This window comes from Arctopsyche grandis, chromosome 4, assembly GCF_051622035.1.
Source record: "Arctopsyche grandis isolate Sample6627 chromosome 4, ASM5162203v2, whole genome shotgun sequence".
NCBI lineage: Eukaryota > Metazoa > Arthropoda > Insecta > Trichoptera > Hydropsychidae > Arctopsyche > Arctopsyche grandis.
Window position 1 is genome coordinate 7,755,069 of NC_135358.1, and position 21,676 is coordinate 7,776,744.

At 32.3% G+C, this 21,676-nt stretch overlaps 5 protein-coding genes across 20 annotated transcripts in view; 3 read left to right on the forward strand and 2 right to left on the reverse strand.

Moving 5' to 3' along the window:
• Positions 1-8,512, forward strand: part of LOC143911227 (CUGBP Elav-like family member 2) — a 605,340-nt gene extending 596,828 nt beyond the window's left edge. For 6 of the 15 annotated variants that reach the window (XM_077430026.1, XM_077430024.1, XM_077430023.1 and 3 more), the window contains 6 exons: positions 3,616-3,794; positions 4,883-5,153; positions 5,320-5,466; positions 5,835-5,861; positions 6,317-6,436; positions 7,193-8,293. In XM_077430026.1, coding sequence (XP_077286152.1) covers positions 3,616-3,794; positions 4,883-5,153; positions 5,320-5,466; positions 5,835-5,861; positions 6,317-6,436; positions 7,193-7,479 — 1,031 coding nt within the window. In that variant the 3' untranslated portion in view covers positions 7,480-8,293. Of the gene's footprint in view, positions 1-3,615; positions 3,795-4,882; positions 5,154-5,319; positions 5,467-5,834; positions 5,862-6,316; positions 6,437-7,192 lie in introns of all 15 variants that reach the window. The other 9 variants (XM_077430027.1, XM_077430038.1, XM_077430037.1 and 6 more) reach the window with 5 other exon arrangements.
• LOC143911226 (endoplasmic reticulum lectin 1) lies at positions 8,379-12,636 on the reverse strand. Of its 2 annotated transcripts, XM_077430021.1 has the most exons (8): positions 12,327-12,636; positions 11,770-12,007; positions 11,536-11,700; positions 11,174-11,451; positions 10,891-10,947; positions 9,759-9,905; positions 9,065-9,230; positions 8,379-8,995 (listed from the first exon to the last, which is right to left on the reverse strand). In XM_077430021.1, exons 1-8 carry the CDS (start codon positions 12,450-12,452, stop codon positions 8,625-8,627), a joined length of 1,548 nt encoding a protein of 515 aa, XP_077286147.1. In that variant the 5' UTR covers positions 12,453-12,636; the 3' UTR covers positions 8,379-8,624. The 2 variants fall into 2 exon arrangements, with proteins under 2 accessions (XP_077286147.1, XP_077286148.1); XM_077430022.1 differs by lacking the exon at positions 10,891-10,947 and having other exon boundaries at positions 12,327-12,616.
• A 1,368-nt stretch (positions 12,637-14,004) lies between these two features.
• On the forward strand, positions 14,005-15,780 carry cni (protein cornichon). The gene is made up of 4 exons (XM_077429039.1): positions 14,005-14,254; positions 14,351-14,463; positions 14,536-14,679; positions 14,756-15,780. Exons 1-4 carry the CDS (start codon positions 14,105-14,107, stop codon positions 14,781-14,783), a joined length of 435 nt encoding a protein of 144 aa, XP_077285165.1. The 5' UTR covers positions 14,005-14,104; the 3' UTR covers positions 14,784-15,780.
• A 1,929-nt stretch (positions 15,781-17,709) lies between these two features.
• On the forward strand, positions 17,710-19,020 carry aph-1 (gamma-secretase subunit Aph-1). The gene is made up of 3 exons (XM_077429041.1): positions 17,710-18,028; positions 18,096-18,269; positions 18,341-19,020. Exons 1-3 carry the CDS (start codon positions 17,807-17,809, stop codon positions 18,662-18,664), a joined length of 720 nt encoding a protein of 239 aa, XP_077285167.1. The 5' UTR covers positions 17,710-17,806; the 3' UTR covers positions 18,665-19,020.
• On the reverse strand, positions 18,786-21,131 carry IFT43 (intraflagellar transport 43). Its single transcript, XM_077429042.1, has 4 exons — positions 21,045-21,131; positions 20,766-20,876; positions 20,188-20,690; positions 18,786-19,222 (listed from the first exon to the last, which is right to left on the reverse strand). The coding sequence occupies exons 1-3, from the start codon at positions 21,092-21,094 to the stop codon at positions 20,480-20,482; spliced, it is 372 nt and encodes a 123-aa protein (XP_077285168.1). The 5' UTR covers positions 21,095-21,131; the 3' UTR covers positions 18,786-19,222; positions 20,188-20,479.
• Positions 21,132-21,676: the final 545 nt, after the last annotated feature.

Here is a 21,676-nt window from a genome sequence, read left to right on the forward strand (position 1 = left end):
TGCCCGATGAAATATCATCACATAGGTTATGGCATTTCAAGTTATTAAATAAAAAAAAATTAAATAAAATGTGTCGTATTTTTTTCAAATACCTTTTAAATATATTTATAATTCATTACTAAAATATGAAAAAAAAATGGTAAAAATACCTAACTACCTACATATGTATAAATATTATAAAACACCAATAGAAAAATTAATTAATTAAACACATTTTCAAAAAATGGCGCTAAATGTTCAGAGACTTACTAGCCTAGAGGAAACATTGGTAGCAAACAGTATATATAGAAGTTTTTTCTTTTGTCGCTATTTTCGTACATTTTGTTGGCGAAACGACTATTATAGTACGGCGAGCGTTATCTTACACAGACACACAGAATAACGATATTATATATGTGATGCCTGAACCCCAGACTTCCATCCCTTAGAATGTTTATGGTCTAATTTAAAATACCACAAGATACCAAATTTGATGGTTCTGAAATGGAATCTGTAGAATCAATCATAAATATCATCTTACAGTTAATTGATATGATTGATTGTAAAGAATTTTTTTTACAAGGTTTTTCTTATTTTAAACGTAATTTCCTCTGGAAAATAAATAATCATTGAATTTGTATCGAATTGAACGTTCACGCATGATCAATTAAATTACAAATATCACACCTAAATCGGTAAATGCATTCGCCACATTGCACTCGAGAGGTGAAACAGAGATTTCCACGAGTCCAACTGTGCCAACATTACGTAGAGTGACCTTCGGTTCTCGGAATCGTCGTGTGCAAAGTCAACACCAGGTGACTGGGACAGGTAAACCTGCTAATTGACTATGTGTGCGATTTGGCCTGATAAAATTACCAACCGCACATCAATCACTATAATCTGCGAACGTCGAGTTTCGTTCGGTCTCCATAGTACATTGTTGAACGCGATCTGTGTGTATCAATCGGCACTCCATTGCACTTTTCGATGCAACGTTGCATTCGATGCCGCTCATTATGCATTAGCCTTGTACAATAATTTATTCGTCGATTTACTTGATTAAATAATTGATTTGTTCTGCATTGTGCTTTGTTCTGTGGGACTTGGATACAAATTTTCATGGAAAATATCGTGCAGGTGTGATTGATGCACGTCATGAAATATCAACGGCGATGATTAATAACAATCAACAACAAAAAAAAAATGCAAACGGCATTATGATACCTTCGATATGAAAGCGTTGTATAATTTTTCTGATGTTTCATTGATCTATTTTCGATTTAAGAATAACCGCGATCAATTAGTATGGCCATAAATATGGAAATATCCATGCAAATATTTAGACAAATCCCATAAAGGAACCATCAAGTGTGTAAACAATCTATGAAACCAAAGAACGATGACTAAATATTTTCCTTTATGCCTACATATATTAGTAACTCATATGCCTATTGAATGTTTGTGTATGTTAGCCCTTTAACGTATACTTTACATGTGTATATTCGAGATGTTGTTATTATATAAAAACTAGTTTTATGGCCGATGAAATATCATCGCATAGGTTATGGCATATTTAAGATACATATTAATTAAAAAAAAATCAAAAGAAATGTGTCGATCCTGTGCTTGATCCGCACGCGGTCTTTTAAATATATTTAATTGTTTAATATGAAAATATAATGTATATAAATAATATAAAACATCAATATAAAAGAATCTAAAGACTTTTGTATACATATTTTCATTACTCAATAATGTTTGTATACAGTTGATTAATTAGCAAATTCACAAAAGTCAAAATTATTCGATAATAGACTGTGTTTTAATGGTTCATACACATTATTTGACTTAATAAAGAAATAATTATTATGCACGTGTATAAAGACGGGTTTTTCTACTGGTAATTTACATATGTTAAATAAATAAGTCCCTGATCGAATCTGTAGCGAAAAGTTATGTCTACATATTTTACACAAATATTAAAACCACACAGTAATTGTCTTGTAATGACACAATATTTGTCTAGTAACAAGTAATTTGAATTTCAAATTCAAAATTAAATTCATAACGACTCCAAATGTGCCCGACTACTGTACATATATAAACCAATCAATCAATCAATGTATAATCTAATAGTCATAATCAGGGCTGCCGAGTAATTTTAGGCCCTATGAAAAACTTAAAAAATGGATCTTATAGATATATTTTTTATGTGCGAAAAATCTATCAGAACTATTAGAAAAATATAATATAATAAACCTACCTACGTATATTATGTTGGTTGCTATTTTTTAGAATAGTTGAATAAGAATGTTTTTTCACATGGACACAAATAATGCGTGGATCGAAAAACAATAAGCATTTAGCATTAAATAAATACATGTATTTTTATGTAGAATAATATTGTTACGTATACTAAAATAAAGGTTAGTAAAGAGCCGCCGGTTAAGTGCAATCGGATTAAGCCGAGGCGCATCCCTGAAACCGTGCGACCGTTATAATTGGTTTCGAGGATTATCTTCCAACTAAGCGCAAGTAAGCTAAACAATGGCGTAGTAGCGGTACTCGGTCGCATTCCCGTGGAGTTCTCAGAAGTGACCGATACCATGGGGCTGAATGTCGTGGGAATACATATCCGAGTACCATAACAATAGGTAAATAAATTAGACGTCGAAGATGTCCTGAGAGATCTACCCCTTATAAGGCGGTACTAAGGCGATATCAAGACATTCTGGACTGAGCACTGCCAGTGTGTGTATCTCCTTAATCATCAATAAATGCAGTGAAACGACTTTGGCCTTTTACTTGGATCCTCCACCCACCCCTACGCAACAATATAAAATATCAATATCGGCCAGTCGGACACGGGGCCCCTCGAGTAGTCCGGGCCCTGAAACTTTACCCCGGCTGCCCCGCCCCCCCCCCCCTTCTCATCAGCTCTGTTCATAATAATATGTACATATATCCACAATAGTACTCTTTTTATAATACTAAAATCTCTCGTATTATAAAGTTGCCCAATAAAACATAATTATTTTTTTTAATTGTATAACATTAGCCCATAGTAAGTTATAAAAATGCAGTTTATGTTCATGATTCCATAAATACATATGCATTGTTATGAAATTTGAGGATTAAAGTAAGCAGTATGCATTGATAAGCGGTGCAGAGCATTTACTATGCAAATCGCCCGATGCACCGGATGCATTATCGCCATTCAGTATTGGCATAGCTCATCTGTTGGTCTGTTGCAATGTATCCGGTCTGTTGCAATCTATCCGGCTCATCCGCGGTCGAAGGTTGCGGTGAACTATGCACCAAGATACGACCACTCGCGCTCACGTGCTCATTCATCTGTGCAGCCGACGAAACCGTTGCACAATGCACTTGCACCGACACATCCAACCACCCATAATCAACACCCACTCTACCGAATGAACTCCCCATGCCGAAAATAGTTTCATACGGCAGCGAAATTGATACTAAATGAACTGAATGACCCAAATACTCCATTGCACCTGGATTGAAAACCCCCCCCGACACCTTATAAATAACCATCATATGAACGTTTCAAATTATAATACATGTGCTATTTTTGATCTATTCTAATTGCTGTCTTTTTTATCTTTGCAGAAAGAAAATTATTCGTTGGTATGCTAAATAAGAAACTTGGTGAAAACGAAGTGCGAACACTATTCTCCGGACATGGATCAATTGAAGAGTGTACGGTCCTTAGAGACACTGCTGGACAGAGTAAAGGATGCGCATTCGTAACATTCACCACTAAACAAGCTGCCTTTGCCGCCATTAAGGTCAGTTCTTATTACCATACTATTACCAATGTTTAGTGTACATACTCTATATATAAAATTTAAGCGTTCTTCAGATCTGTTTAGTATTATTAAGTGAATGTTAAATCTGAATTTAGACACTATTTCAAAACAGCAAACAAGTCCTCTTTCGTACGATTGATAACATAATAATCAGCTCCATTATATAGTCATAGATCTTGAATAACTTTTGTAAATCTGGCTGAGGAGTCGTTAAAAAAAAACACGACTTCGACTCCGACTCCCAAAAAGCCACGACTCTACAACCGTGATTTTAATGTACATCAAGTCCATGTGTACACAATTATAAACGTTCATTGAGATAATAACAGCTATAATTATCCTTGAAACCATGGTAATATAATATACGCATATAGAAACAATCACTGGTTTTAGTGCTAATTTATATCTAATGTTTATTTGTGGTTATCTTTATGATATTTCAAATTGTTTAACGATTTAAATATAGATTCTCAGCTAATTAATATATTCTTCTTATGCAAGTGCCTCTTCTATTGAAGGTTGATGATCAGAGTACTGATTTCAATGCCAACAATCTTGTGAAATAGTAGTACTAAGTCAATTCCATCCTGTATAATATACGGTTCTTTATTTATTAGACTTCTCTTCTATTAGACTTTTAAAGAAATTCTGAGCTTTATACTATAGAATACTTTACCACAACTGAAATACAACATTATACTATGTCACATACTATTTGTGTGATGTCTGTGCAAAGGATTTGATTATTTTTATACACATACATATGTATCATATATATCTTACTTTAATATGGTATATAAAACCTGCACATCCACAAAAATAAAAAGCAAAATTTCCAACTAGAACTTTAATTAAACTAAATCAGATATATTGGGAAAGTAAATGCTAAAGCTTTTAATGCATACCTCTTTGTGTTGATTGATTCTTATTCTCTAAGTCCAGTTAGTTTTTTTAATATTCACCAACTTTACTAACTACATATTATTATAATAAGTGTATTTAATTAAATTATACACGTGAGGATTCGATAATGTGAGCTGTAATTAATGTAAAGTGGTCAATTCCAGGCGTTGCATCACAGTCAAACTATGGAAGGTTGTTCGGCCCCGCTAGTGGTAAAATTCGCCGACACCCAAAAAGAAAAGGACCAGAAACGGATGCAACAACTGCAAGCCAGTCTTTGGGGGCTGTCAGGAGGCCTCGCAGGAGCTGCAGCAGCATCAACGCCCCCTGCAGCCCCAACCTACCTACCCGCTGAAGCTGCCGTCTCGCCGGCTGCAAGCTTGCAACTCCTACAGCAGCTTCAAGCTGTCGGCTTGCACCATCACCTCTTACAAGGTACACCCCCCTCTAGAAATCCAGGCTTATCCCACCGCGCTATGTACATACTGAAAATTAAATGTGTTCTGTATTTTTGTCCCAGTTCACATATTACATATGTGTATGTAGTGACTAATTTCATCCTTAACATTGTTGTCTCATTTGTTGTCTGTGTGTTGTGTAGGACTCGGTGCACAGACTGCGGACACCGCTAGTTTATTAGCGCCAATGTCAATGCAAAATTTAGTAACGTTAGCTGCCATGGCTCAGCCTCAGATCACGGCTGCATCACAAGCACCAGCACAACTGGCCACTCCTGCCACGTCATTATGTGAGTTCTCCTTGATTATGGAATATATTGTATACGTTGGTTTTGAAATAATTCGAAAATATATATATATATATATATATTAAACATAATAAATATATACACAACTCTGCTACTGTGAAAATATGTATATAGTAAAATTTAAAATTATCCAAACATGTTTAAAGCTATTTAATTTAGAATGCATATTCTATTTTTGACTCAAATTTTATATCTTGCACTTTCACGGTTTAAAAATTCAAAAATGAAAATACTTCACAAAGACTTTGATAAAAATTGATAATATTTTAAATTACCATTATGTGAAAATATTGATTAGTTTTAGTATAATTGTTATAGAATTTTCAAAAAACCATTATTTTCTTCTCTAGGTCTTCTCGGGAAGACAAATCTTACAGGTAAAATGAAGTTATCTTCTCGCTGTGACAAAACCTGCTTTAAGTTTTTACTAATTTTATACTACTCTGTAAAAGCTAATCATTGTTGTTTTTATTTTTTTTTTTTGTGTAATTTTTCATTTTATTTGTATAAATACTGCATTATTTTATGATTAACCCAAAAATTATGAATTTGTTCATTTATTGGACATTTATATTGTGAAATTCCGTTTGTTTGTTTTACAATGTGATTTTTAATATAATTTGTAAAAGCATGATTTATTATGAAATGGCTTTGCTAATATTAATACTTTTCGTTTATGTATTATATCCAAATATTTTTTTACTTAATTGATTCGTCTGGCATGAGTTATATACAAAGAGTAGTGTCGAAAACGAATTTGCTTTTGAAAATTGGTATATTTGAAAGATACAGATTTAATTTGCATATTTTAACATGAATATTCTTATTTTAGGGTCTACAGCTGACACATTATCGTCAGCTTATGCGGCACAATTTGGCACAAGTGCTTTTGCCGCATCTCCTTTAGGCACTGCATCCACAATAAATGCAGCAGCAGGCAAACAAATTGAAGGTGATCTTAAAAAATATATGCATATATTTAATAACCAATATATAAGACATCAGAAACAATATGTAATATCTAATCAACAATTTTCCAAAGGCGTTCAAATCAATTAATATTTTTTTTTCCATAGATACATATGTTTATTTTAGTATTTTTTAATGAATTATTATACATATTGTCTTTGCTAATGTATGAATTGACTTTAGTGTAATGTGTACACATGAAATATTATACTAGCGTCGATCAACATATTCATATGTTATAAAGTTGGCAAAAGTATTACAATACCCAATGTGTATTGTAAGAATATATTGTTAAAAACAATTTATAATGTTTGTTTTTTAAACAATTGCCTATGATATATATGTATATACATATACAGTGGTGTTATCCAATTTATGTACCAAAAATAGTTCTTACAATTGATTCCAGCTACAAAAAAAAATTTCCAAGCATGCATTACATTTTTTCAAACATTATTATAATATATCTAAATATTCCTGACACCCTAATTTTTTTGCCGATAATGCTTAATGACTTTCTCGTTGGGTCTTATTTATCATAAATCAGTCATTAGGATTGTATAGAAATGGCTAGAAGCCTTTGGATAATCACTGAATGACCACTGTATTTAATATATCACTTTATTAGAAACGTATTGTCTATGAAATTGATGTCAATGAATGTTTAATATTTTGCCAATTTAATAACATTAACCATTTGTATAAAGAAAATCTTTCAAAGAGTATGTTATTGTTCAAGCTAACGGTTTCTCAGGACCAGAAGGAGGCAATCTGTTCATCTACCACCTGCCGCAGGAGTTCAACGACACCGATCTGGCGTCGACGTTTGTGCCGTTTGGTCATGTGATCTCAGCCAAGGTGTTTATAGACAAACAGACCAACCTTTCCAAGTGTTTTGGCTTTGTGTCATACGATAACGCCGCATCGGCCCAGTCCGCCATACAGGCCATGAACGGCTTCCAAATAGGTACTAAGAGACTTAAAGTGCAACTGAAAAGATCGAAAGAAGCGTCACGGCCTTATTAGCATTAACTTAACATTCGAGTGATGCGATCGTTGATGTGTATTTAAACTTCTTCAATGGCAGTGTTACTCCTTTGGACATGATAACATGAACTTGTGCACCTTTTTGACCACTTTATATTTATTAAGTGAATTTCTATTTTTGTTCCCCCAACCCCTATTTACTTTCAATGTACGTTACTTTCCTACTTTTTCTTTTTGTTGAAAGAAATGTAACATTTTTTTTTAGTTTACTTGCATGTTGGAAAATATCAAAGGTTCATTTATATGTAACGGGTATGACTTTGCCGTACTCGTCAGTGTTTTACTTTAACTGTTTCGATTGTTTTTTTTTCAAAGCTATCTATTTTCGTAGCTTTTTTATGGTACTTCGATGTTAAGTCGACAACTTCTTTTATATAATTTATTAGATAAATACTTTGATGACTGTGAACGGGCCAGTTTTAAACACTAGGTCATAAATATGGGTCCTCGGCTAAATTCGAGTGAGGTGTGGTAGTTTTTCTCACGCATTAGTGTGATTATATATGCCATAGTGGATATATAAATGTATGCAGCACTTTTGAGGTCCCAAATAAGAAGCTGAACATTTAGCCGTAGGTCGAGCCCTTCATACCAAAGCTTATGAAAGTGTGCACTCTGAAAAAAATATGTGTAAACAAACCTCAACTTACAAAAATTTCATTTCGATGTCAGAGGCACATTTTTTTGTTGGTCTGAGTTTTATGTAGATAATTATCAACATCTTACCAGAAAATTTTATACACACACCCACACACTTTGTTATTGTAAATGTAAATACATGTCGAAAGTTAATTATGTCTTTTATTTATTCATTTTGAAACATATTCCCTTCCTTACTCAAACACAATGTGATAATACAATATAAAGAAAACGATCAATTTGAAAAACAAACTTTATTTGAAGTGAAATAATAAAGAAATTTTGTAAGAATTACACTAACAAACATCACAGAACAACATGAGGAAACTATTCCATTCAAGAATTATACAAATAAATTACTAATAAAACTTCTATGGAGACAATTTATTTCAATTACACATACACACAATTGTTAATTAACCACCTTTATTAATCCTTCTCCCTTTCTGACAGTTAAAATAATTATTGTTGTATTTAAATTCAATTTACAATTCGTTATTTTTATATTCCTTATCACGAGAAGCGGTCTCTTCGTCTTTCTTTGGTGTTGCTTCAGTACTAGGTGAACTTTCTTTACTTTTTTCAGCGTACATTCTGTCAGTTATACGTTTCATGCTGTTAGGCCAAGATATTATGCCGTTATCATCAGCCATATCCAAAATTTCGCAAATCAGCGGCGACTCTATACCCAGTATATATTGGCAAATTTTAGGCTCCAGCAAATATAAAGAAACTTGACTCGGACTTGAAGCATTTTCTAAGCACTTCAACTTGACTTCAGTCTGTCTTGGTTTGCGTGTTTGGGAACATTCATTCCCTCTGGAGTAGAAATGAGATATCTGCGTTCGCTGTGGACCTGTAAGCATCACATGTACGATTGTACTATAATGGTAAGATATTGTTAATATGGTTAGTTATAATATACCTTTGGGTTTGGGACGTTTTTGAGGGTTTTGAGCGATCCATTCAAGATGATCGTCTTCGAAAAATTCGCCGAGCAGCACCGTCGTTTGGAATCCTGCTTTTTCATCGATGTGAACCTGCTTCACATATTTTCCGTAGCAAAAGTCATACTTCCACCATCCGGTACCCTATAAGATGAAAATAAATACACAATAACGAATAATATAAAACTTGTTTCTTTACTATAATATTTTTACGCATAAAAAAATAAAATACGAATTTAAGACAAGCTGAAAAGAGGCTAGTAAAAATATGGACATTTGATATATCACTTTTACAACAAAAATATAAAGCAACCTAGAATGAATGAAATGCGCATTAACGCTGAGCATTAAAGATTGGCAACGTTTCAAACTTAATTAACGTTATATCTTAATAATCACAAGTTAAGAATTTGTGAATTAAACTGCAAATTTCTTGTAGTTGAAATCATGCGATTTTTTTAATTCAACCTTTAACTGCGCACTTAATTGTTAAATGGTCAAAACATTATTTTTTATTTCATACTACAAATAAAATATTGCTCAATGTGAATTTTCTTATATTTAATTCGCATTTTTTTATTCTAATGCGCAAATGATTCATTCTAAGGAGCAAAGCTATTTTTATAAATGCACCGTTAATTTGTGCCCATATATTATATCAAAACTACTTACACCTCCTTCAAGACAATTTTCACCTTCCAAAAACGCTCTGACTAATTCATTGGGTGGTAAATCAAGTTTACGGATGGGTTTAACATCTTTTTCTGGACTGTCATAATCAATGGGATGCAATTCCATTTTCACTCTAGCTTCACCGTCCTAATAAAACGATATTAATTTAACAAACTAAATTTATAATACAGATATTCATAATAATTTAATAATATATGAAGTTTTAGACAAATTATATGCATAATGATTGGTATAAAACAACAAAAAAAACAACTATATCCACTTTTTTGAAATTTTAATGATACAATTTGATTCTGTCATTATGCTAGAATCAAATTACAGTATTATTTAAATTTTTAAAAATGAATACAGCCATTTTGATTCATTACCACCACTCAAATAGTGATTAAACTGGTAGCTGAAAATTTATTGCACAAACAAAAAGCTACATGCAATATTTATTATACACAATCAAAAATTATTAGTATTATGAAATGTTTATTATATTATTATAGATACGTATGTGTATATAAAACGTTAAAATATATGACGACGAATAATGTTGTCGATAGGCATAATTACATTAAAAGGTTTCGAGGTATATAATGAAAATAAAGTATACGTAGATCGATAAATAATTCATACATACATACATACATATGCATATAATATGATGCTACTGTAATCATATAAGCATGATAATAATGAATAACTGTACTAATTGGTATTTTGCATTAGTATGCATAATTTTCGATTTTTCATATATTAAATCAGAATATAAATTTATAGTTTATGATCTTAGTAAAAAATATAAACATTTTAAATTCAATATAAAAACACACACACACGTGATTTGAACTTAAACAACATGATGTAAAATCCACTGCCATATAAAATTAATAATTCAAATGCAGAGATTCATACAAAATAATTTTACATATCAACATTATATGTACCTTTTTATGCCTCGAATGCGCACTGAAAATTATAAACATGCAAACAATGCTAAAATTTACCTTTTTAATTACATTATGTATTATATTCCCCACTTCTTGTGATTTTTTCTTGAGAAACAAAAATAACAAACATGCATAAAGATATTAATAGAAATATGAATACAGTATTCACCTACCTCGTTAACTTGTTCTACTTTAATAAAGGCAAGGACATCTTTTCCTAGCTTGTTTTCCTGAACAAATAAGTATTCTATATATATATATATATAAAGTATGCAAATCAAAACGTGCAACACAAAAAGCAACTATAAAAGTGAACTAACAACTTCAACCTCGGATAGTGGAATGCGAATATGCACTCAAAGAAATACATTATATAGTATAGTATATATAGTATATATTTTAACATTATATAGTATATATTTTAAATAAAATATATTTAAATTCGAGCACACAAACCTGAATTTTTTTATTGAATTTGAGACTCTCCGCTTCCATAGCGAGTACACTTCTTGGTTTTTTCGGCGCATTGTCAACAGGTAAACAATTTATTAGGTTCTCTTCGGAATCTTTGGGTTTGTATAAAGGATGGCTACATAGCAACGGAGACAAAATAGTGACTTCGTATTCGCAAGTCGACGTCTCTTTGAATGTGTATATTTCATGTTTTCTATGACTGAAGCACACATATTGTACTTTTGTCATACGCGGCTTATTATTCAAATCACAAAGTGTACCTAAATAAATCATTTCATTAAAAATACACAAATAGTACAACAAATTAAAGATACTAGTTTGATAATAAAAAATAAAATTCTAACCGTCGTCCATTTCAAACTCAACATATGGCAAATTGAGACCTTCGATTTTCTTAAACTTCAATTTATCATCATTTACAAGGGCATTAACCATTTCTTCCTCCAGTTTCTTCTGTTTGGCCGCATCCCATCGTCCGAGGAAATATTCCTGAAGTTTAGCTTTTTTACCTAATGAATAATAACAATAAATTAAACATAAAACGCTTCATTTCGATAGAAGACAATACAATAACAGACCTTCACGTTCTTCGTGGTACTGTCGAACATATTGCCCGTGACACACCTCATACGTCCAATAGCTTTCAACGCGGTAAGAACATAGTTGAGGATAAAATAAAGGTGAAAGCAATTGTAACGGACTAAATCCCTCATACTGATCCGACTCTTCAGAATTTTTTGCACTTAAGAGAGGAATATAGCATTGATACTTTTCATGGTGGGCCGTCATTAAATCGAGCACTTCATTGTCCGGATTCTGTCAAGGAAAAAAAATCTTATTTATTCAGGCACCATATTGAACAGATAATGAATTATTTATTTATTTTATTTATTTATATATATTTTAGCTATCAAGCTAATTTAAAATTAAACATTCTGGCTGAATTTTTCAGAACAAAAAAAATGTCAAATATGATTAAAGGATAACATTTTCGTGTTTCTACTCTCATTTATTTATTTTATTCATTTATTATGAATAAATATAACGAAATATATTCATATGACTCGATATGTCATGCTTGGTTTCATTGTAAAAATAGCTGTACTGTAGATAGCATATGTATGTATGTACTCACAATATTGTCCAATTTTCCAGGCCAATTTATTTTAAACTGGATGGTGTCATCAAATCCTTTAAAGTCATGGCAGTTTATAGAATGGAGGAAACAAACCAGAACAAGGTAAAATGTTTGAAGAATCATTTTGATAAATGAGCTTAGGCGAAAAACTATGTTTAAATCACATTACGAACACTATTGTTAAATATACATGAATTTTAATATTATATTTGATAATCGTTCAATAGACCAATTCGAAAGCGACACACCGCAGATAAACGTCATCTGACAATGCAATTTTTGGCCGTAATACAACGCATATTATGACATTGTGCTATTTTTTTTCATAATAGTTTTGGAAATTCATCTTCAAACTTTAAATACCGTGAATAATAAATAGGCAAAATATTACAGTTGCCAACTGTTACATAATCGATTGTACGATTTTTAAATTAAAATGTTAGAATTTTTTCTAAAAAGCTTTTTGTGTCCTGTGGTGTTTTCATTTACTAGAGTTGCAAAAAGACAGTAAGGATGAAAACGAACTGAGTGGTATGAGAAGTCACGTCCCTGACTTTTAAACAGTGGGTGTTCCCCAAATCGAATTCGGCTGTTGCACGTGCAGAATGCATATGCTTGAGAGGTCACTCATATATGCATATCCATAAGCAACCGATAAGTTTCTCATACATTTCTTCAAATATAGGATTCACCGCTATCGATCACTGTCAAGCAAGGATAAATACTAGTATAAAATATCACCGAAAACACTCCAGGTGGCTATTTTTGGGACTGTGCACTATACACGATGCACTATACACGATGCACAGTATATGGCCTGGGGGTTTAAAAGTATCTAAAAAAAAAACACGTACCACTCAGGTGTGTCTTCGCCCTAAGGCAAAGACTATAATCATTGTTCGTATGACAGTCGTTGACCATTTGAAAAAAATAACAATACATTAATGCCAATTGATAATTTATTAACCCTCCTTCACCGAAGTGGAGTATGCAAGTGCCCCAATTTTTACGTTTTTCGTAATAACTATGTGGTTTTCAAAGCTATACACCCTATATTTCTTGCATTCCAAGAATGAAGTACAAGAAATTTATTTTTATAGATTTTGTATGATTTAGAAAAGGAGTACATCGTAAAAAAATACATTTATACATTTCTACGTTCCAAAATATAGTTTAAAGGCCGTAGCGATAAGTCATGTTTTTGACTGTTCGCTTGCATATTCTTGTTGATCGATGAATCAATTTCTATTGAGTCGTGCAGTTGCCTGTTGGCCTTACCTATGCGCGTTTGCGTGTTGATGCTTGTCGTTATTTTTTATTACAAAAATAATCAAAAACATGCTATAGGACTAAAACTTTTTTATGTTGATGTATAAAATGATTAATAAGATATATATTGAACCCATTTGTATTGATAAAAGCCAGTTTTTTAGACATTCCACTAACCCAAGCAAATATTGGTCTCGAGTATTGCCTCGAAACGTCTATTTGCACAAGACCAATATTAGCATGGATCAGTGAAATGTCTTAAAATTGGTCTCATGTAAATACAGCATTAAATAAAAAAAAAGGTACTCAGTAATGTCATAAGAAAACTTTAAAATTCAAGTGGCGAGCGACTTTAGCATGGCCGACAATTGAAGTCAGTAGTAAAAATTATGAGTCACTTTTTGCCAGGTTGGTCAAATATGAAATGTGTTGCGGCCAAAGTTGTCAGTTGTAGGTTGAAGGTGTGTGGTGCGGGTGTAAGGTGCAAGTAGCCGGCTAAATTCACAATGGCTTTCAGTTTTCCGGCATTATCTTATATCGTCGCTCTGATCATAGATGCTTTTCTCATTTTCTTTTCAATATTTCACGTAATAGCTTTCGACGAGCTAAAAACCGACTATAAGAACCCAATACATCAATGCAACAGCCTCAATCCGGTAAATTCCGCTTCATCACTCACTCGGATTTAAATACGCATACATTAAGTTTCCATTAAAGAAAATTTTCCATTAAACATGCCTTATCTATTTCAGCTTGTGGTGCCAGAATATACGCTACACATTATTATCAATATATTGTTCCTCTTATCAGGGGAATGGTTCTCTCTAATTATCAATATTCCATTGCTTGTGTACCATCTTAACAGGTAATTTTTAAAATAATACTAAATATATGTCTTTTTCGGATTCCAAATTTAAATATATAAATAAAATACCAGATATCGAACGAGACCTGTGATGAGTGGGTTCGGTCTATACGACCCAACGAGTATAATGAATGCGGATATACTTACCAAATGCCAAAGAGAAGGATGGGTTAAATTAGCATTCTATTTGTTATCATTCTTCTATTATTTATATGGGTATGTATTAAACTTTAATTGTTCATGTATTTTGTCAACTGTTCTCGATATTATATGTCATTTTTTCTTTTTTCAGGATGATCTACGTTTTAATATCAGCATGAAGTGATAAATTTCACTATGTTTTAATACTTTTTCAAGTATGTTCTTTGAATAGTTTTTTGAATGTTCTATGATAATACTCCTTTTCGAAAATAAAGAATAAGTATTACCGTTGTGTCGTCACAATAAGTACAATCAATCAATTGAATGTGAAATATCAATGTGATTGTAACAAAGTTAATCCTTGTGGAATGTTTAATTTAACAATATTTTTCCAGTGTAGTGTTTAAAAAGTTTCCTTTCAGTAATCACAAATGTATGCACGCATTCTTATTTTAAATTAAAATGACTTGAATGTTCAGTGAGATTGCAGTAAAATTCAATTGCATTATTCATTTAAAAATAAACTGATAACTAAGATAGAAATAAACCTGACCTCATATAACACTTTTTTCTTATGCTTATTTTGTTAGAGAATTACATTATATGTCAGTATTTATTAATTAATACTATACTAAAACGTTGAATAAAAGTAAATCAAAGTCTTTGTACTTTTAGTTGACATTTTTTGCTGGGATTGTAAGGTTAAATTTTCATTTAAAAAATGTTACTATCGAGGGTTAATCAAATATCAATTTTTGTAATTTCTTATCAATGGTGTTAATATTTCTATCGAAATGGTATCAGTATACCTATATGTATGTAACAAAATGTATTTGTAAATAATATGTGATATCTAACATTTTATCCTTTTTTAACTCTTAGATGAGAATCGTATTCTATATATAAAAAAAAGTAAAATGAAAGGAAACTCATTTTTCTGAAAATTTTTTTTTATAAGATTTTCAAGTTATTTATACATATTGTTTATAAATCATCCCTTGTTTATCATGCTCATTAGATTTCTTATACATTTACTTCTTTAGTTAACATCAGTGTGGTTTTAGATGTTAGTCTTGTGTATTTATTTATATATGAATAAATTTTTGTCTTTATTCTTTTCTTATTCCTCAATAAATCAACTTGTCATTTTTTCGTTCCTAAAACTTTACTGTAGATAAATCGCATTTATTTATATAAAATTAAACATTAAATAATGATAACTTCAGCAAACAAATGTTTGTGACGATCATACAATAGTACAGCTATAGAAATAATGGTAAGTGGACGTGTAATTCAAAAGACATTCAAGAATGTAAAATCAATAGAACTTCGATTTAATAATAGAATAGCGCCAACAGACTCAAACTATCATTTAATAATCAAGTGGTGATTTGAGAAAATATTTCACTTAATAATACAGTGAGGATCATAAATTAAATGTATAGTCATACTGTAAACTGCTACATACTGAAATCTACCTCATTCTCTTGTAGAAGTGAGTTAACTAATGAGAAGGAATTATTTTTTTATTACAGTTAATTCTACAAGAGCAGAGCTGCCAATTGAAAATTCGGGCTTTGGTGTAGTGCAAGTAGTTTTTTTCTCCAGTTTCGTTAATTGTTAGTTTTTGGCATAAAAATTCGCCAGTTTAAATTCATCAAAACTCATCAGACCTGCACAGAAGCAAAACTGCCCCCAATAAAGCATTTTTGGAATTAATAATGAATAAGCTTACATATAATTTCTACAAGATTTTTGCACAAGTATTTATTTATTCATTCCAAAGTTTGACATTACAGGAATTCCTAATGCACCACAATGATCAAAAATAATAAATTTGTATTTAAAGAAGTAAATCAGATGCATTAAAAAAATTGGCTCTTTTTACGAAATAATCACATGTATAAAAGGGTTCGGTCATTATTGGTCACAAAGCGCTCGCCCAAAAGTCACTAAAATCTCTATAACGAAACATCTGGCAGCTGAAAAGTCCATAATACTAACGATAACTCGAGTGCCAAATATTCCATATTCGCGATTTTCATGGCAATAATTAGATTTTGAGCGATCGCATTGTGACTAATAATAATCCAATTACCGTATAAAAGAAAGTAAAAAAAAATGTTTTCACTTTTAAGACTTTAAATAACGGTTTTTATTTCTGCCTTGTGTGGGAATCACTCTTTGGTAAATTCAAAATAATATGTATTGTGACATTTATTGAATATTAAGCCAATTTAGTACCAACTTTCACAATTATTAATCTGCGAAATATTTGTCCTATCTTCAAGTCGGTTCACAGTTGTAGAAGGTTGGAAGCATCTGATTAAGAAAAAAATCTGCCCAATTAGGTATATATCTACCTAGTCAGCCAAATCCGAATTAAGGTATGTTCATACTTAACAGCACTGCACGATTCCGTTTCAAATATGTCATTTTATTACATTTCTATTCATATCTACCTACACGTCGCGCTCACGTCACGTTTACAGCAATTTGGCCGAGTGCAAGGCAAAATCAGCTTACTTATACATTAGAGGCCATGACGATACGGCGCAATATTGCTTACGTCGTATTGTCGAGTACTTGCAATATGAATGCATACACGTGCATTCGTAGCTACGCGTCAGAATACAAGTCAGCAAAAATGTTTCGACGTTTATCGAACGAAAAATTATGTATAATCGCGCTGTTGTTGGAAGAAGAAGCTCAAAAAGGCAATAAAAAAGCACAGAGACGTTTTGATGTGCATTTTATTAAATTTATTTGAATCGAAAAAATATCGATAATTGGTCCAAAACAGCAAAGCGGCAGACTCATGGCACGTAATTCGCGTGTATATCTCCACGATGGCCAAAAAGACGGATACGATACGTTAACGGATGTTGCTGTAAGGTATGAACAGGAAATGTCGGGTACTGCTGTAAGCCTGCCGTGGCGTAAACGTGACGGTTGGTATGAATATACCCATACAAATTATACCAAAGAATACTTTTCGTACGGCCGGATACCTGCTGAAGTCGTTAAGTGCTGACTAGGTATGAACAGACCTTTATAAATGGACTTTACAAATACATATCCATAAATTAAGTCGAACTCGCATATGGTCGTAAAATGGTGGCTCTGAACAACTGTCAGTTGTAACGTCAATGTCAGTCACCACTCATCGGGCACGAGTGGCAAAACTATTCAAGCTGCAAAGATGACTATATCTGAACTTGTGGGTTGTGGACTGATGGCATTCGGGCCGGCCGTCTGTCTCTTCTCAATGACGGTCGCACAGGATCCAGTGCGCATCATCATAATGATCGCAGCCGCCTTTTGCTGGCTGCTCTCACTTCTGCTATCCTCCATACTTTGGTTTGCTGTAGTGCCGCTTAGATCATATCTCGCTTTCGGAATGTTCTTCTCCGTGCTTTTCCAGGTTAATTTAAAACACTACAATCCAATTAATTATACACTGATATACTAAAGCGACTTGTCGGTTACAGGAACTGTTCCGGTATGGAGTGTATAGATTATTGCGGCGCACTGAAAACGATCTACGTCAAATTGCCGATAGTCAATTGATAATTGAAAATAAGCACGTGTTTGCATATGTGTCCGGAATGGGCTTTGGTGTCATAAGTGGGGCGTTTGCTTTCGTGAACGTACTCGCAGATTCGGTAAATACTACCCGATATAATTAAATAATACATTTTATACTAACAAATTATAAATAAATATTGAATTTTAGGTTGGCCCAGCGACAGTCGGATTGAAATCGGGCTCAGACGCATTCTTCATTACTAGCGCTCTGACTACACTCTGTATGATACTTCTACACACATTTTGGAGTGTTATTTTCTTCAATGCTCTCGATGAAAAAAATTACCTAAACGTCTCTTGGGTGGTAGTTACCCATTTAGTAGTTTCCGGTTTAACGCTCCTGAATAGATGGCATTTGTACTATGCTTCGATTCTTCCCGCATATATCATACTAGTTATTACTATTATGATGGCATACAAAAGCATAGGTGGCTCTTGGTCTACTTTCAAAAAAGTACTTCCGTATTCTTAGTCGAATTATATTTGCCAAAGAAAGGCTCGATTATAAATAGCGATAACTATTTTTACCATATCATCGTACTAAACACGAGTCGATAAAATGGTAGACATTTATAAATCAATAAGACTAATCTACCCAACTATCAACATTTTAATATTTTTCTGGAATTCACCACCACTATTCTTATATAACATGACAGTGCAATTAACTTTAGTTAATATAACTCACCATACATATTTTCCCTGCTAAAAGATAAACGAAAATGAACATAAGCAACTGATGAACTAAAATAAAAGTTATGTGATATCTCATTCATAATTAGACATTATTTTTATATATTAAGTACATTTATTAAACTTTTTTTATTGATTTACTATTATTTTTACGATAAGTATAGTAAGACATTTATACAAGTAGTACATAGTAGAGTGGTTGAATTTTTGTGAGCTGTACTGACTCATAATCCTTTCACACTACTATGATTCTCCTACAGAAATGCCTTCTATGATACTACATACATATATTATACGTATTTATTATTAAGTTCTAAAAGACTAATTGAAATTAACCCTTTGGCTGCTACGAGGTTTTTCAATGTCCAAGCGAAAAATGCTAACATTTGTAATTATTTTGAAAAAAAATAAATATAATATTTTTTTTTACATACTTACTTCGCCGAACACTCGTAATTTTTATAATACTTTATATACATTTTTAAGAAGCAGTCGTGAACTCGTGCTCTCTCTTTCTGTTTTGCTTTTACATGCGTGCGTGCGAAAGAGATACCTACATATATACACTAAATAAGTTTTGACGATTGTTTTCCGAGGCTTTATTCTTTTCAATAATCTATTTTTAGATATCGATGTATCCTTACAACATGCGATATATTCGAAACAGGTAGCGGTCTCTCTCTCTTTCTTTCTTGGTTTTAATTGTGTACGTATGAGCGAGACACACAAGGATGCGAAGGTTCTAATAATCAAATAATTTTTCAACATGTATCATAAACATTTTGTATGCATTTCAGTTGCATTTGATTGATTGCATGAATTCGTGACGTCTCGTGACCTATATAATTGAAAGCGGATTTCTATTGTTTTTTGCCATTTATTTTAACTCTGCAAAATGATATCGGACAGTGAAAGTGATGAAAGCGAAATAATAGCTCCTCGCCGAGGAACTCGACAAATCAGCAGCTCTACTGATTCTGAAAATGAATTTATCGATAATAATCAATTCCCAAGTAATAACTCCTTATATGACATTGACAACGAACCCGAAATTTACTTTGATGATGAACCCGAAATTGAAGAGCTTTTATTTAAAAAATTGATAAATATTTATAAAGCTTGATTGAAAAATAAATATAAATACGTATATAAAAAAAATGTTTCGTGCCACTGATGCGCTGGTGGCTCAAAGAAAGTATTGAAATACGACAATTAATGACGTCAACAACGATCGTCGTAGCAATCTTCGCCGATTTCAAAACAACGATTTATCGTTGTTGTAGCAGTCAAAGGGTTAAAAACAATTTTTACTTATAATAAATCATTTTGTAGTGTAATTTTTATTTATAAAATGATCAATAAATAAATATAAAATACTATTCATACATAAATTTGGTGGTTATTATTATTCATACTTAATATATGAATACTGCATGTTAAAATGATAAGCCTAAACTTTACCGACCCTATACTGAAACAACTGGAATACCACAGAATAGTGATTGTGAATAAAGTAACAAATTAACAGTGGTAGCAGCTATCGCTTCATTAATCCTACTGTAATGCCTTTGTAAGAATCTACTTGTGTGAAACACTATTTGACACCTTCATTTTTATAATACTCCGATAAGTCTTTGAAGAGAGAATCGACAGTCCACGCTGCGTCAGCTTCTTTTACATTTGCGTCAGAATGGATAAATTTCAATAGAGGCGACAGATTAACACCATCTAGTGCTACAAACGACTGCTGTTTCAAGAGTTCAGAATCTAATTCCTGGTACATTGCAGACTGATTCAGCGAGATCCTAAACAAACGATATAGTTTTTAGGTGTATTTTTATTACATATGGTTATATATTTTTAACAATTATGTATTGTACTTGGAAATTTTTGAAGTATTTTCATTTGATATCTGCGTCAATTCTTCGGCATCTGGAATTGTGGGAATTTCGCTTTCTGACTCAAAACTCCTCTGTGGGATAATAAGCTCTCTGAAACAGCAAAAACATACACGCTCGTTTAAAACTAGCAATAATTTAGTACATTTATACTAAGTATAATAAAACTCGATGCAAACTAAAACCACTTAGACATTGGACTTAATAATAAATGTAATAGTAAGTTATAAATTATTCTAATTTTATATTAATAATTGATACCTGGCTTGTGGAGCCTCCTGAGGAGCTGGAGTACGTGACCAAGCCGACATCTTTCCTAAACAACAAAACAAAACTACTGATGTTGCCAGCACTAAAAATTTTACAAATGTCAAATTTAATTACTTGTTTTATATGGTAAACGGATTATTGCGCAAATTGTGATCGCGTGCACGACAATCGTTGCCACAAAAATCGCGAATTCAAAATATCTGGCACTCGAGTTCTCGTTAGTACAATATTTAGCATGGCTTTCAATTGATGGAGTTTTTAGGTGCCAGATGTTCCGTGATCGAGATTTTAGTGACGTGCGTGAGATCACTTTTTTGCGGAATAATCACCGAACCGTTTTGAATCGTATGTATATTCGCGTAAAAAATGTTTAAATAATATCAACATAAATAAAAGGTATTTATTGGTTATATGGGTGCAACCGAGCATTCAGTATATGTACATACAAACTTACACTAACACAAACAAATACATGGCAATTACATAAATTTGGTCGTAAACGGATTATTTCGCACATGACAAATTGTTGTCACGAAAATTGCAAATATGGAATATCTGGAACTCGAGCTCTTGTTAGTATGACAGCTTATGTGGGTATCTCGCAATGGCTACGTCCACACTAC

Excerpts from the sequence above, each read along its gene's own strand:
- IFT43 (XM_077429042.1), bottom strand. The coding sequence starts at position 21,094 with ATGTCGGCTTGGTCACGTACTCCAGCTCCTCAGGAGGCTCCACAAGCC. Across the intron at positions 20,877-21,044 it reads CAGGAGGCTCCACAAGCCAG|AGAGCTTATTATCCCACAGA; the intron begins GTATCAATTATT and ends TTGCTGTTTCAG. Across the intron at positions 20,691-20,765 it reads AATACTTCAAAAATTTCCAA|GATCTCGCTGAATCAGTCTG; the intron begins GTACAATACATA and ends TCGTTTGTTTAG.
- LOC143911226 (XM_077430021.1), bottom strand. The coding sequence starts at position 12,452 with ATGATTCTTCAAACATTTTACCTTGTTCTGGTTTGTTTCCTCCATTCT. Across the intron at positions 10,948-11,173 it reads AATTCAATAAAAAAATTCAG|GAAAACAAGCTAGGAAAAGA; the intron begins GTTTGTGTGCTC and ends TTATTTGTTCAG. Across the intron at positions 9,906-10,890 it reads AAGTAGAACAAGTTAACGAG|GACGGTGAAGCTAGAGTGAA; the intron begins GTAGGTGAATAC and ends TCGTTTTATTAG.
- cni (XM_077429039.1), top strand. The coding sequence starts at position 14,105 with ATGGCTTTCAGTTTTCCGGCATTATCTTATATCGTCGCTCTGATCATA. Across the intron at positions 14,255-14,350 it reads AATGCAACAGCCTCAATCCG|CTTGTGGTGCCAGAATATAC; the intron begins GTAAATTCCGCT and ends TATCTATTTCAG. Across the intron at positions 14,464-14,535 it reads CTTGTGTACCATCTTAACAG|ATATCGAACGAGACCTGTGA; the intron begins GTAATTTTTAAA and ends ATAAAATACCAG.
- aph-1 (XM_077429041.1), top strand. The coding sequence starts at position 17,807 with ATGACTATATCTGAACTTGTGGGTTGTGGACTGATGGCATTCGGGCCG. Across the intron at positions 18,029-18,095 it reads TCTTCTCCGTGCTTTTCCAG|GAACTGTTCCGGTATGGAGT; the intron begins GTTAATTTAAAA and ends TGTCGGTTACAG. Across the intron at positions 18,270-18,340 it reads TGAACGTACTCGCAGATTCG|GTTGGCCCAGCGACAGTCGG; the intron begins GTAAATACTACC and ends ATTGAATTTTAG.